At 40.9% G+C, this 15,045-nt stretch overlaps 1 protein-coding gene across 1 annotated transcript; it reads right to left on the bottom strand.

Annotated features, from left to right (window-relative positions):
* Window positions 1–1,419: 1,419 nt before the first annotated feature.
* LOC119745009 lies at window positions 1,420–14,732 on the bottom strand. The gene is made up of 7 exons (XM_038221263.1): window positions 14,644–14,732; window positions 13,425–13,554; window positions 12,247–12,555; window positions 11,318–11,420; window positions 9,340–9,554; window positions 7,369–7,500; window positions 1,420–7,200 (listed from the first exon to the last, which is right to left on the bottom strand). Exons 2-7 carry the CDS (start codon window positions 13,551–13,553, stop codon window positions 6,319–6,321), a joined length of 1,770 nt encoding a protein of 589 aa, XP_038077191.1. The 5' UTR covers window position 13,554; window positions 14,644–14,732; the 3' UTR covers window positions 1,420–6,318.
* Between the last annotated feature and the right edge of the window lie 313 nt (window positions 14,733–15,045).

The raw sequence follows: 15,045 nt of genomic DNA, 5'->3' as shown, positions 1-15,045 counted from the left end.
TGTTTTTCTTTGTTTTCCATCACTGTTAATACAAGGTACCTGTTATACGAGGTAATTCTCAAAGTCCCAAGGACATTGTTATAAAGGTGTTAGACTGTATATGATGCATTTTTAGACACTATGGACTCGGATACAGCTAGAAAAAGGGCCCTTTGTGATCACTGGTAATAGAGCTGCGTGTACTGGACAGCCAGCCTATATTGGTTTCAAGGGCATACTTTTACTCCCGAGGACAAGGCATTGTGTTCCCTTTGTCCTGTAATATAACACTCTCCTATTGACCAAGCACACAAATGCACGATCGATCAATGACCGTTTTCAACAAAAGCTGAACACTCGAGGACAACAAAGAAGCTGCTCTCCCTTTGTCTGTCTGACCCACTGATCTCTATATAAAGACTGGATAGCTAATACAGAGCCGCACAATGTACGAATTTGACGCCATATTGGTGAGACCGGCTGGTGATCTACAAAGGACATGTTGCCGTTTTTATAGACAGCATGATTTCTTTTGTAACGTCGCGGTTCACTTGACTTATATTTTGACCACCATCACTGATCAAGGTTAACTACAATTTTTCTAACGTCGTGGTTACTAAAATGCCGCAAATATAACTTTTTCGGCGTTTTGAAATAATAATCACTACGGAAATGTGTCCCTTTTAGAACATCATAATATGTGTACGTGACCAAAATGCGCGTCAACTGTTGATACAACGCGCGCGTATTTACGCGTAGAACGTTCGTATTATACGCGGCCATCTTCGTGAGACCGGGGGCGAATTGGTCAATGTGCGAAGTCTACTGTGTGAATGTTGTATGCATATCCGCTATCCAGTCTTTATATAGAGATCAGTGGTCTGACCTCGGCGGGGTGTATGTAGTGCACGTACACAGGCTCATTACATGAATTACACGAAATTTATTTGTATTTTTGAACAAACCTGCATTAGTCATGTTAGTCTAGGCGATATTTCAAAAAGTGTTACACGAAGAGGCATTTCCGAGCAGAAGTTGGCAACATAAATATAGCTATTTTACCTAATTGTGGGGTGCTGAATCCGAAAATGATGGTTACCAAGCTGGATTTTTAGTGGAAATACATTTATGCCTAATTTTCATAAATCTTTAATACCTGTCGTGTAATATATTTGTTCCCATATTTGGGTATATTGTTTTTATTATTTTATTTTGAAAAGTTTATTTTGGGGATTCTACTTTATACACTTCCTTACTTCAATAACATTTTCTAAAGCATATAAGTGACTGAATACTTATGAGGACATAGTCACATTCCAGAACGGCTATTATTATACCCTAAAGTTGCGCGCATTTACCTTGTCTCCAGATATCATGAAGCAGTCTTGCCAAACCTCAGTATTGATGAACTTCAAATTCACCATGTTGCTTATTGGTACAGTTACCCATGCAGATTAGGTAAAATAGCTATGTTACCAACCTCTACTAAACAAAATGCCTCTTCTGGCCCTAAATGAGCCCTTTTTGAAATATCGCCTAGACTATATTGCCTTTGTGTATGACTACCAGCATTATATTGCGGCAATATATGCTCTCTTTGTCACTATGAGCGGGTTCCTGTGCACCATGAGTCAATAGAGTAGATTGCTTGATTCTATGATTCATCTTGCAATTTGAAACTAATTATACGAGTTTTTAGTTTCATTGTCACATCTTGGTTTACAAATCTGTGTAACTGATTTTTTGTCAAGTTTGTGTGTGCATTTTATAATTGTACTGTTTCACTGTTCACATTTGTTCGTTAATCGAGGCAGCTTTTGTTAACTTTTTTTGTTAACTGGCATTTTGTTTGAACAAGTGAATAAATGTGCCTACCTCAAGAAAGAAAATGAAACATGGACATGAGATTTTGCATTTTCTTTGTGTAATTTATTAGAACAGGTGTAAAATAAAGTTTGTTCGACATATATGCTCAAGTGTTCGGAACCAAATTAGGGAAGTTTTCCCTTGCCTTCATCAAGATACGACTGAAAACATTAGAAACTTAACTATTGAGAAGTCTTTATTAAAACTAGGCAATTATGCTTTGAGATGCAAGCAGTGCGCATGCGCGCCGACTTAGTTCTTTTTCGCATTGATAATTCAAATCGAAAATTTATATATTACTTCCAAACACATCCAAGTAAGGAGAGCGTGTTGGCCTAGTGGTAGGCACTCTGACGCTCATGCCGGAGATCGTGGGTTCGATTCCCGCTCGGACCAACTTGAGCATTTTACACATTTTTACTTCAACTTATTCACTGTAAAATAGAGCAAAATTATATTTTATTTTATTTTATTTTATCTAGTTGGAGTAGACGAGCGCCACGGAACTCAGACCCGCCGCAGGTTTCCCTGCTGCCAATCGACTTTTCTCTGGCCGGGATTCGAACCCGGTCCACCCACCTCTGCGCCGCACTCTCTACCGGGTGCGCTACCTGGGTCCCCCAGTGAAAAACGCTCGTTTCATATATTTAACTTATAGAATCGACTAAGGAAATAAAAGATAAAAACCGCCTCCAGGTTTCGAACCCGGGTCTCTCGGGAACAGAAGTTATGTGTCTTACCGCCAGGCCACCGGGACTTCTTGCTTTAACCACTGAATTGAAAATATATCGTGTCGTTTTATCAGTACATTACGGACGCGGGTATACAACTGTCCATCGATCTTTGAGCAAGGTATTGTACATGCAGCCACAAATAATTTGTTCAGTTGGCGCGACAATTGCAATTTCACAATTTGCCAAATAATGCCGTTTTTAATTAAGGTATTAAATGCTGTATACCTAGGAAATTAAATCACTGAGAACTAAGCTTGATCGGAAACGAAGAACTTTGGGAAATAGGTTTTTAGCGACTCAAGCTTTATCTGAATTTTCACTCGATCGAAAGCAAAGTAGGCCTATGAAAATCAGTTATCATGTACAATGTTGTAAAATACCTATAAACGAAAATGAAGAACTGCTGCATGCATTGAGCTGGTAAAAAAATGTAACTTTGGGACAGCGCTTGGTCGGGAAACACTTACTCTAAGGCTCCTCGATCGTGCCGCCAAAGGCATCGCCGAAATCGACGAAGACACCACCACGTGGCTGGCTGTATGGCATTATTCACGATTCGGCCATATTGGATTGAGAGTTAGGTAAAATCTTAATTTTTTGAACTTGCGAAGAGAAATGAAAGCAACTTAATTTATAATCAATTCCAGTCTGCCTCAAATAAATAAGTTTAAATTTGTAATTAAATTCCCCAATGTTTATAAGCCATATTAAAACAAAACCTGACAGTAAAATTGTGCCTGCATAAATAGTCTGCCGCCATCCCATTCAACAGATAACAATTTATGAAATACATTCAGGAAACTCGACAAAAATGGCCAACTCGTGAATAAGGCCCATAACGGACATATTCCCATGTGAGTCCCGCATAATGAATAATCATACGAACGAAGAAGTGGAGAAAACCCGCGATCCGCCGGTAAGGATGTAAATTTGTTTCGACAACGTACGTCAAGAGATTGGTATATATATTATAAAGCATCTGTAAAATTGTCCACACAGATGCAAATTCCGTTCTGGCAGTCACTAAGGCATCTTGAAGTTATTTGCGTCATGATCTTCTTAAGTTCAGCAGTTATAATTTAACAGATAGGCCCTAGGTCCCTAAGCCTTTTTAATCTCCTTTGACTTTGATTACGTCGTTACGAACTTTTCAATGGTATTCTAGGATAAAAATTAAGTTTCTCGCACATTTTTCTCTCTCCGTATATGCCTACTTCCCTTCGTGTTTTTTTTTTTCGCTGAACGTTTCCGCGATACAATAAGCCTATTTCCACATTTTTCTTCGCAATGATATTTTTTATGGGGGGGGGGGTCGAATAATATTTTTCGCTTTTAAGCCGTAACTCTCTCCGTAGGATATTTGCTTTTGTGTGCGTGTGTGAAATCTGCTTTTTTTATTTTGCTGGAAAAGCTAAATGCACAAATGGATAATAGACCGCTTGCAGACGCGATCGATAATTGACGCGCGAAGGTGCACGACGCCATGTTATACGTTATGGGACAAAATGTGCATGGATAGATATACGCCTGTCCCACAACATGGCGTCGCGCGCCTTCGCGCGTCGATTATCGAACGCATCTGCAAGCGGTCTATTAGGCCTACTCATCAGGCACGTGCCACCTTTGGTGTAGGCCAAATCTGGTTCCCTGTCCCCATTGTCCTTCGGACTTCAAATATTATGGGGACACGTAGCTAGCGGTAAATCTTGCATAAATCAAGAGGCATCCCCCCCCCCTGATGAATGCAAATGATATGCATGACGTCTACAGGTCTGAATCCCGCCTCCTGAATTGAAAATCACACTCACAGCGGTAACTAATGTTTGCCCGCAACCAGCCTATTGCAAAATGGTAATACATGTACAATGTATATAGGCCGCGCCAATGTACAATTCGGAGCTTCGTTTTTTTTTCCGATTTCGAAAGTGTCTCTGGCAAATATCAATAAAGAGAGAGAAATTACTGTTCGGTATTTAAATTAAAACCTGTGCAATTGAAATGCTCGATTTACCTTCAATTGAGGTGAGGGGATTTTTTTTTTTCAAAATGAATGCGGCTTCATAAAAGGATGCAGGCGGGCAGAGACGATCAAGTTTTTTGTTTTTTACTTGGCCTAAGTACCTATCTAAAACAAAATAAAAACTTCTGAAATAGATAAACGATAACATGAAGTTATAAATAAACTAACTGAAACTGAAAGATATGTATAAATAGGTAAAAACTATGATTACCACCGATCATACCTGTGAAACGACAAAGTGGAAAATAAATCGTACATAATGTACAAATATAAAACTTGTAAAATATCCTTTACCTTATTTAAATGAAGAAAGAAAAAAAAAAGCAAACACAAAACCGAATTTTTACAAAACATGATGATACTAGTTGCAAAGCCAAGTATTTAAAGTCTTAATTAAACGTGAAATGGGAGTTATCATCAGAAAGAAAATATTTAAATCTTTTGATTGTTATACATCATTAGCCTTTTTGAGATATGGTACACGTAACTGCAAATAGAGGGAGCAATATTCGGCTCGGTTTAATACAAAAGTATCAAAAGGTGAATAAAAAAGAGTTTGATAAAACCAAATAGGGCCTTGCTATTCAGGCCATAATACCTCAAAACCACTATAGACCAATCCGCTCGTGCTAGTCTAGTATCCTTTTCAGATAATCCACCATGAGGCAGTTGCTTTGTACAATAGCTTGCACAATGGTTTCTCCATTGAAGGGGGCCTCCTGAGTTTACAATTATCCATTATATGGATTCGTCCATCATGTCTAAACTGTACTGGATGCTACTAGTCCAAAAATTTGGGACTGTCAATACTGTGTATGAGGGTCCCAAAACATAAGGTTTTGAAAACATGCAACAAAAGAAAACAGATTTGGCAACCTGAAACGACCAGTCCAACAACCTTTCAGTACTACATCAATGAACTGCGCCAAAAGAAACATCTGGCATGTCTGGTACTGGTCTTGATTTCTGCATATTTTCCATAGTCAGCCACCAGACTAATGACAGCCTAACGAAGTCAGTCTTTTCAAACAGTTGGACATGCACCAGTCTAGGCTTTGGCCTCAAATTGATTTCAATAGACTTCCCTCTCATGTGCGAAATATTGCAGTAAAGTCTCCTTTAAAAATTGAATGGAGACTTCAAACTTGGTTGGTGAAATACCAAGGACCTTGTATTTGCCTCTTGAAAAGTTTGGAAAACTGTGTCAGCCAAAGAATGAAGTTGGCCTGATTTCGTTTTGCATGTTTTTCAGCACTAAAGGTCCCAGTCTGGGATGCTACATGCACTCCAATTGGCAAATGCACCATGAAGCACCTGATCCGCCATCTTGGATTACCAAAACGTCATGCCAGGACTTGAAACGAACATCAGTCTGCACTTGGGGTATTTTTTTTCACTTAAAACAAAAGGACTACCCCAATAATCAAGTCATCATTGGATTTTGGCCTGTCCTACAAATAGGTACATTTTTGATACCATGAAGAAATACGATATACCAACTACGCATAACAAACTTGTATATACTGCGTGTTTGTTAAGGGCGACCCAGGATAGTAGACAGCTTCCTCTTCAATGCACTGGGCATTATCAGCAAGTCTTGTTTAGTACTGAAGAAGGGACTTGGGTTAATTTTTATAAAGTACTAGTTGTCGGTCTTGATGTGATTCAGAGTACAGTTAATAATCAAGAGTGCCCTCTGTGAGTAAGGAGTGAGTTGTTTTAGTGCTGTAAAGTCAAGTTAAGCCACAAAGCTGACTCGGCCCTGAAATTCTTCAAATGGCAGTTGTGTTTCGTTTGATCCCTTAGGACATAGTATCCAAAGCAGTATGGGCATGGTTGGTAGTCGGCCGCGGTCCGAGCAACAGTTTCGCCGGGGCTGGGCCGTTTGACCACAATGAGTTTGCCCGTCCCCTGACGAAGCACGTCTGAGTTCTGCAAGTGGTTGCCCAGGTTGCGAAGCTTGGACAGCAAGCGACGCTGGGTGATCGGGCACTGGGTTCTACTCAGGAAAATAACGTCGGGCTCGTCTCGGTGTGCATGCCGCAAGTGTCTTGGCAGCTTAGCGAAGGACTCGCGGCAGTACAAGCAGTACTGCCTCTTGTCCCAGACTCGTGTTTTGCCAATGTTGGCTGTGGGCATGACTGCGACGTCGCTGCTGCCGAGATTATCAAAATGATTCAGATCCTGATCTGCTCTTGGTGGCATTCCTGGAAACGGGATTATTTGTCCGGCCTGGTTGCTCCCGTTCCCATAAGCAGGAAACAAGATTGGTTTGACATCCAAGCCATTTTGATTGGGAGCAGAAGCTTCATTCACCGGGACTAAGATGTATTCGGCTTCCGAATCATCATCCCCATCCAATGGTTCAACTTTCCATTCTTGGCAGTTCTGGTCTACCGAGACTCCCGACCTGACCGCTTCCTCAATAGAACTAGGATCGGAAGAACCAGGAGATCCTACACGGAACTGTGGTTCTATCCCCGTGACAGTAGAGATGGGACCTTGCAAAGTGGTATGGGAGTCTGAGCGGGTCATCCTATCCTCATTCATGGACTCGGAGCTTGGTACATGTGATTCTCGCCTCAACTCACTGACTGAACTCTACACATTTAACAAAAAAATAATGACATGATGGTCACCAGTAATACCAAGTTTGTTCTCTTCTTGAAATAGTCCTTTCTCACTTCTTAACACCACCAAACAGTGATTCTATAACCCCCAAAACGTTTAGACTAAAACAAAGATACATGTATACAAACATGTACAAACCTTTGGTGAGGCAACATACATGGAGCCATTTTTCACCGTGGAGGGTTCAGAGCCGAGGTTGGCACAGTGGCGCCTGAAGAACTTGTACTCTTCAAAACATCCACTTTTTAGATTTCTATAGAGGATGTCAGCCTGTTGAACATAAAATAATTTATATTATGTATGAAAAGTTACGAGACCTTAATAGCTCTGTGCATGGTCTTTTCCAGAGGGCACTCTTTATGGCTTAAGTATTACTGAGCGGCAATGGAGATACTTTGGAGAGATGAAAGGCAGGGTTAGGTACAGTGTAGTAACTGGCATGAAAATGCTTGACGGAATCAGAAAGAAAGCTTGACTTTTTCTCTCTGGTCCCAACTTTGAGAAAGAGAACATCACTTTTGGAGATTAGACAAACTCGGAGGATCAGTGAGTGGTATCACCAGGTGTACCTAATGGTGGCACTCCCACCACACTGACTAGGAGAATGGATAATAGACACTATCCAGCAAACCCAACCATCAGGTAGGGACTAAAACGTACTGTTGCAACTAAATCACAAGTCAATACAAAAGTCCAATTAAAAGTATCGGGACAATAATAACAAATGAATGCCTTTGTCATAGTTCATTTTTGAAAAGCTTGTGAGTTGACTAAATGCTGGATGTCTTGTGAGTTGACTTGTGATTGACTTGTGACTGGATGACTTGGGACTGGATGACTTGTGAGTTGACTTAGGACTGGATAACTTGTGATTGACTTGCGACTGAATAAGTTGGGAGTCGACTTGGGACATGATAACTTGTGAGTTGACTTGAAACTGGAAAACTTGTGAGATGACTTGAAACTGGAAAAATTGGGAGTTGACTTGGGACTGGATGACTTGTGAGTTGACTTGAAACTGGAAAACTTGGGAGTTGACTTGGGACTGGATGACTTGTGAGTTGACTTGGGACTGGATAACTTGTGAGTTGACTTGAAACTGGAAAACTTGGGAGTTGACTTGGCACTGGATAACTTGGGAGTTGACTTGGGACTGGATAACTTGTGAGTTGACTTGAAACTGGAAAACTTGTGAGATGACTTGAAACTGGAAAACTTGGGAGTTGACTTGGGACTGGATGACTTGTGAGTTGATTTGGGACTGGATAACTTGGGAGTTGACTTGAAACTGGAAAACTTGGGAGTTGACTTGGGACTGGATAACTTGTGAGTTGACTTGAAACTGGAAAACTTGGGAGTAGACTTGGGACATGATAACTTGTGAGTTGACTTGAAACTGGATAACTTGTGAGTTGACTTGAAACTGGAAAACTTGTGAGATGACTTGGGACTGGATGACTTGTGAGTTGATTTGGGACTGGATAACTTGTGAGTTGACTTGAAACTGGAAAACTTGTGAGTTGACTTGAAACTGGAAAACTTGGGAGTTGATTTGGGACTGGATGACTTGTGAGTTGACTTGGGACTGGATAACTTGTGAGTTGACTTGAAACTGGAAAACTTGTGAGTTGACTTGAAACTGGAAAACTTGGGAGTTGATTTGGGACTGGATGACTTGTGAGTTGACTTGAAACTGGAAAACTTGGGAGTTGACTTGAAACTGGAAAACTTGTGAGTTGACTTGAAACTGGATGACTTGGGAGTTGACTTGGGACTGGATGACTTGGGAGTTGACTTAGGACTGGATGACTTTTGAGTTGTCTTGGGACTGGATGATGACTTGTGGTGACTTGGGACTGGATGATGACTTGTGGTGACTTGAAACTGGAAAACTTGGGAGTTGACTTGGGACTGGATAACTTGTGAGTTGACTTGAAACTGGATGACTTGGGAGTTGACTTGGGACTGGATGACTTGGGAGTTGACTTAGGACTGGATGATGACTTTTGAGTTGTCTTGGGACTGGATGATGACTTGTGGTGACTTGGGACTGGATGATGACTTGTGGTGACTTGTGAACCATCATAAGTACCCGTACTTATCCCTCACCTCTTGAGTTTTGAGTGAATTTCTCCTGCGCACAGCCTCGGAGGCCGCTCTCAGAGACAAGCCTTCCGCCAGAAGGGATTCGAACCATCTCAGCAACTCTTCGTGGAAGGCCAGCCTAGGCTTCTCCGGTGTGGCCGGCCACAGATTCCATCGTAATAATGTGGCACTTGGGGCTTCGCAGGCACAGGAGGTGAACCAGCAATTGTGTAAACGGCCTGAGACCATGAAATAAAAAGGGCAGAATATGGCGTGGTTTTCGTTTTCATAAACTTTCTTTGATCGTGTTCAAACCAAGGCTACCTGTAAAGGCTACCCAAATAACTGCAGCTTGCAAGCCTGAAGAAACCTATGTACATGTATGTAAGACAAGAGCTGACGAATAGTCTTAGAGGAAGGACATTTTTGAAATGTAGATGCTCTGTGGTGCAATCAGGGCCTTTCCAGGACATCTTTTGAGCAACCATATTTTGCCAGTTTTTTAATTTCTTTTTAAACTTTTGCTGTATTCTATTTCCGTTCATCAGCATCATCATTGATTTGCTACTCATTTGCAATAAATGCAATAGTACCATCACCACTGTAGAATCATGAAGAAATGAAATATTTGAGATTATTCTACTCTAACAATTTTGGTTAAATTGCTTAATCTATTAGCAATTAACACATTCCATCTTTGGAAGCAGTAGACTTTATCGGTTTTAGAGATTTGCCACCTGAACCCAACGTCTCTATGATCTGGCTTCTCTTCCTGAGTGTTCTCTCACTACAAGTAGAACTTCCTACCTCAGCTACAGGAACCCGAACATAAACTCCCACGCACACGGTTGTGCCCTGAACTTTGAGTATGTCTGCATTCTGACTTTGTGAATGTTTGACAATGTGATGACGGGCCACACTTTTCAGTTGCACCTCAATGGAACCATCCACCCCGAGTTGTTCACTGACATGTTTCTCAAATTTCATAAGTCATTTGATTTCTGCTTCAAGACTTCCAATTCGTCCCTTCAAACTAGCTACCGTACCTTCTCTAAACATACTGAACTGGATGGTGTGTCAAAATCTCCCAGAGCACCCTCTTCTTGTTCTTTTCTACCAAGTTTTCCCCCGATCTGGCATTTTCCAGAGCGAATCTTGCTATCTACACGATGCTCGAAATTTAGTGAATTGTCTAGCTGAAATTACAAAACACACCCCATGCATGTAGAACACAGAAAACCCTCCCTCTCTTCTTGAAGCAAAAAACAACCCCGTAAGTCATCTTTTTATATCGCTGTCGCATAAAATCTACTACTTACACCTGACTTACCAACACAACACTTCTTTATGTCCAAAGGCGTTTTAAAAATGTGGCTTTTGGTGTCAAAATCTGGAAAGTTTGTCAATGCGAGGTTAACGTAAATAGCACGGTTCTAACGACGTTCGCAAGCCTAGAATCTTGACAGTGCATTTTGAACTGTGTAGTGAGGATGGCACTGTACTATTACTGGAACGCATGACTGTACGATGTTGAACAAAAGCGGGCACCATTAAGAAGTCCGAGTTCGTAACTAGTGACCTCTGACCAGCGCCATGCGTGAACTGTGGGTTACCGACACAGGAGCTAGACTTTCAGAATCACATCCTCAGACCCAAGCGTTCATAGTACACGATCGCGCTACGTGTGTGTAAATATTTAGTCTCCATTGGGCTACTTAAACCATGTTCTCAATGAGACAAGTACAATGTACTTGGACATTGAATTCGTCCGTGCATTAAAACATCACGTAAGTAAGTTTTGGCACACAGAACTCGATATGAATAATCAATTAGTACACTCTACACCCCCCCCCCTATTTTCTCAACGGATTTACATTTGTTGACTTCTGAGGCCCCCTAAAAAACGGATTTCTGGAAAAAAGAGGAAAGCATGATATCACAAAAGTAACAAAACTTTCAAATCTAATTCCTGTAACCTTTCACCAACAATCAACTGGCTTACCTTTTTCATCGAAGATTTGTATGGATTTAGTGTGAGTAGTGAAACACTGATGGTTTTTCCTTTCAAAACGCGAGCGAAGAGGGAAAGGGCTGACCCCGGTCTCCTGTGAGGGTGGAAAAAAAAATTGACGTCGATCACTGGAATTAAAATAATTGAAACCAAGTAGTGAAAGTCAGAATAAAATTCTACAAAACACTGTAATATCAAGCATGCAACTGGGAATTTAGAAAAAAAATGAGGAAACTGCAAGCCACGCAAGCTTTTGTCATGTTTGTACAGTATTTTTTTAAATTTGTTTCCGCATTCATGAGGAGTAAAAAATGAGGAAATCAGCCTACCCGAGGAATAGTTTCATGCCTGTTAACATACATGTATTGTACATGAAACATTAGCCCCTGAACTTCATTGTATTACCTTGAGTTTATTCACTGAAAAATCAATAAAAAAGTGCTTGCATTGTTTCAGGCCAAACAGTGAGTAATAGGCAGGGCGGTTTCAGGCACTTCAGTGACTAAAGGGTTATCTATCTATTGGTGCTGAAATAGCTGTAACATAGAGGTTTCTGCCTGAAGTGAAATCACACATTTGCTCATGAATATTGAAATTTGCATCAGCATAAAAACCAAAAAGGCACCTAAATACCCTTGAAAATGGCAAAAAGTAAACTGAAAATAGGGTTCAGTGGTAGACAAAGGTGCATTTCCAAGGAATGCATTGCATGGACCTGCTGTAACATAGAGGTTTCTGCCTGAAATAAAATCACACATTTGCTCATGAATATATTGAAATTTGCATTAGCATAAAAACCAAACAGGCACCAAAATACCCTTGAAAATGGCAAAAAGTAAACTGAAAATAGGGTTCAGTGGTAGACAAAGGTGCATTTCCAAGGAATGCATTGCATGAACCCTTTAAAGACAAATCTTTACCAGGACAAGTTCTGGTTTGTGAAGCAGATGACTCTCCTTGTGGTAGCTTAGCGTGCAGTCGATGCATCGCGTCACTCCGGGACCACAGTCCAGACATCGGACCAAGTCTCCTTCACCGTCCCCGCACGCGAGACACTGCGTCTGCGTAGGCTTCTGAGTCTCAATGAAAATGTCCTTGAAGAGGGACCGCCATTGTTGCCACTGGGAACTAGCTTGGGATGAGGTCTGCTCAGCGTCCGTGGAAAGCTGCGCATTGCTGCTAGACACAAACTGTGAGTTTTGCTCGCTTGAGTTTGATTCATTACCATCCTGTAATTGAAAACAAAAGAAATTCCATTCACTAATCCTAACCCTGCCTAATGCAATGTAGTGCAAGGGGTTCAGGCTAAATAAAAAAAATAAAAACATGTTTAACGTCCCACCTGCTTCCTTTTTGGAGACCGCCTCCTTTTATTTTTTTTTCAAAAAAACCAAAAACACAAAAATGATAAATTTTAAACAGTGACATCATTTTGGCCTCTTTGTCTGTTGAATCTAGCCCATATAAAGCTGGTTATGTCATTTCCTGAGTCCAAGTGGCGGCAATTAAAAAAAAAAAGCTGGCGGCTACATGTACCTTGAAAAATAGCCCGGCCGGTCGTTATTTGGCCTAAAGTCTGTGGGTCCTTCAATGTTAGGCCCTATAGTGTTAAAAAAAAATTTGTAACAGGTGTCAGCCACTTGAGCACAAGGTCACGGGCCACTCACTGTGATTTTGAGGGCTACCGGCTACAAACTAGAAAGAACAGAAGAGAAGTAAGGGGAGTCAGGTTGGCGTAGCGGTACTTTTCTCGCCTTCCACCACTGTGACCCAGGTTCGAATCCCGCCTGGGTCATTTATGTGGATTGGGTTTTCAGTCCCTAACTGATTCCGTGGGTTTTCCCCAGAATATCTTCTGGGCTTTTCCTCCCACCATGCCAACCTCTAAAACTGTAATTTCTTCTCATTGTCTTCTAAGTTGGTGTGCTGTTTCCCCATGGATGCTTTACCGACTATGAAAGTATAATGATATAGGCCTACAGATACAGAAGAGAACACAAGAAATCATACAAACAGACATGACAGAAGATATCTGCTCACAGTTCCTTGGAATGGGCAGTGTTGAGAAATAGTTTAAAATATCACAAGAATTCTTTACCATTCTTTGCCTTTTAGGCACATTTCCATAGACATCTTGAGCATTTGGAGATCCTTCAGGATTAGGAACTTCGTGTGGCCCAAGTTGCGTGCTGGCAACATCTTCGTTACACTCTGACATATCAGTCATTCTAAGTTTAAACAAACGGGTCTTTATGATTATATTGATGTGTAGGCCCTACTGTCATGATTGTAACAATGGCTGTTGTCCATTCTGCTTAGCTTGAGTAACTCCAGCTGACATGCTCATATTCCTTCACATGCTACATGTGAATGAATATGAGCATGTCAGCTGGAGTTACTCAAGCTACATGTACATTCTGCTAAAATATTTCTTTTCTCAAACCCTTGGGGGAAAGAATGTGGTATCCAGATGCCACTTCTTGGCTGTGTACCAAGTCTATGGAGAGGTTTAATAGTGCACACATTTTTCTCAAAGTATTTTCTAACAAAGTTGGAAATGTTTCTCAATCCAAGATTCAAGTCTTTTCAACATTTTTTTTCTCACATTGACTGACCTTCATTGAGATTAATATACATGTATGATGAAATAAAACTGGCGTCAGGATGCAACGTTCTTTTCAACTTAGCTTAGTTAGGACACATATTCACATTGTACGACTGAGTGAAATGGCCTTTATGCCAGGCATGCCAGGGCAAGTTATGAAGTGCCGTCATGAACAATGGTGAATGCAAAACGTGTTGTAATGTTAGGTTGTTACGCTATTAGCCCCATAAATGTGGCCAATTTACTGGACTACCTCGGTAAATAAAGGCCTAATAAACTATAAAGAGGGTGAGTATGCTTCTAAAGCAAAAATAAACTACAAAATAAGCCTAAATGTGAAATTGAAAATCAAAATTTGACAAAGTTCGACATGTTTTTGTACATGGTGGAAGTGTGGCCTTTATTTACGGAGGTACATGTAGTCCAGCAGTAAATTGGCCACATTTATGGGGCTTATTATTAGTAGGCCTAGGCAATGTTCGACACTCCACCAGCATTGCAGCAGTCACACAGCCACATTCATGACAGTGTGGTGAAACCTACGTCCATTATCCATAGGAAGGTGAAACATACATAATTACATTTCATAATTTACACTTCTCCCCATACCATAGATCTGAACAAAACAAATCATCACAACGGGGTCTGCATACCAACATAGCATAATCATCAAATGTAAGTTTAAGTAGTAAACCAATGACATTTAATTTACCTGTCCCACGGAAGTGCGCGTCCACCCGTACTGTACCGTACCTTCGTCAGCTAGCTTTGTGCAATTACAAAACAATCAGCCTATCCAAGCTTTGCCCATTGGTGGCGCCCTTAACAATAACCGTCCCTTGAATTTTACCTGCATGTCGACTCACGACTGATCATGAGTTCGGGACTTTTCATGGATGCAACCTAGCTTGTATTAAAATTCCCATAGACGCTAGTGCTAAATGCCCAAACTTCAACATTCTTTTTAAAATACTCAATACAGGTATTTTCAGCTGCACAGAAAAACGATGATCAACATGTCATCTTCATTTTCTTTTCATTTTTTGGTGGGTTGACCATTGACTTTTCGAGATATTCTCATGCACCCAAAGAAGACGTCGCGACCCCTTTTTCC

The sequence above is a fragment of the Patiria miniata genome, unplaced genomic scaffold, assembly GCF_015706575.1.
Source record: "Patiria miniata isolate m_02_andy unplaced genomic scaffold, ASM1570657v1 HiC_scaffold_1, whole genome shotgun sequence".
Taxonomy (NCBI): Eukaryota; Metazoa; Echinodermata; class Asteroidea; order Valvatida; family Asterinidae; genus Patiria; species Patiria miniata.
Note: the sequence above shows the minus strand (reverse complement) of the source record. Positions and strands in the feature narration are given on the sequence as shown.

What these genes read in the sequence shown, in the direction of transcription:
- LOC119745009 (XM_038221263.1), bottom strand. Translation starts at nt 13,553, where the DNA reads ATGACTGATATGTCAGAGTGTAACGAAGATGTTGCCAGCACGCAACTT. An exon ending in ACAAACCAGAACTTGTCCTG is followed by an intron (nt 11,421 to 12,246) that starts GTAAAGATTTGT and finishes CCACCCTCACAG; the next exon opens with GAGACCGGGGTCAGCCCTTT. An exon ending in ATTCACTCAAAACTCAAGAG is followed by an intron (nt 7,501 to 9,339) that starts GTGAGGGATAAG and finishes TATGTTCAACAG; the next exon opens with GCTGACATCCTCTATAGAAA.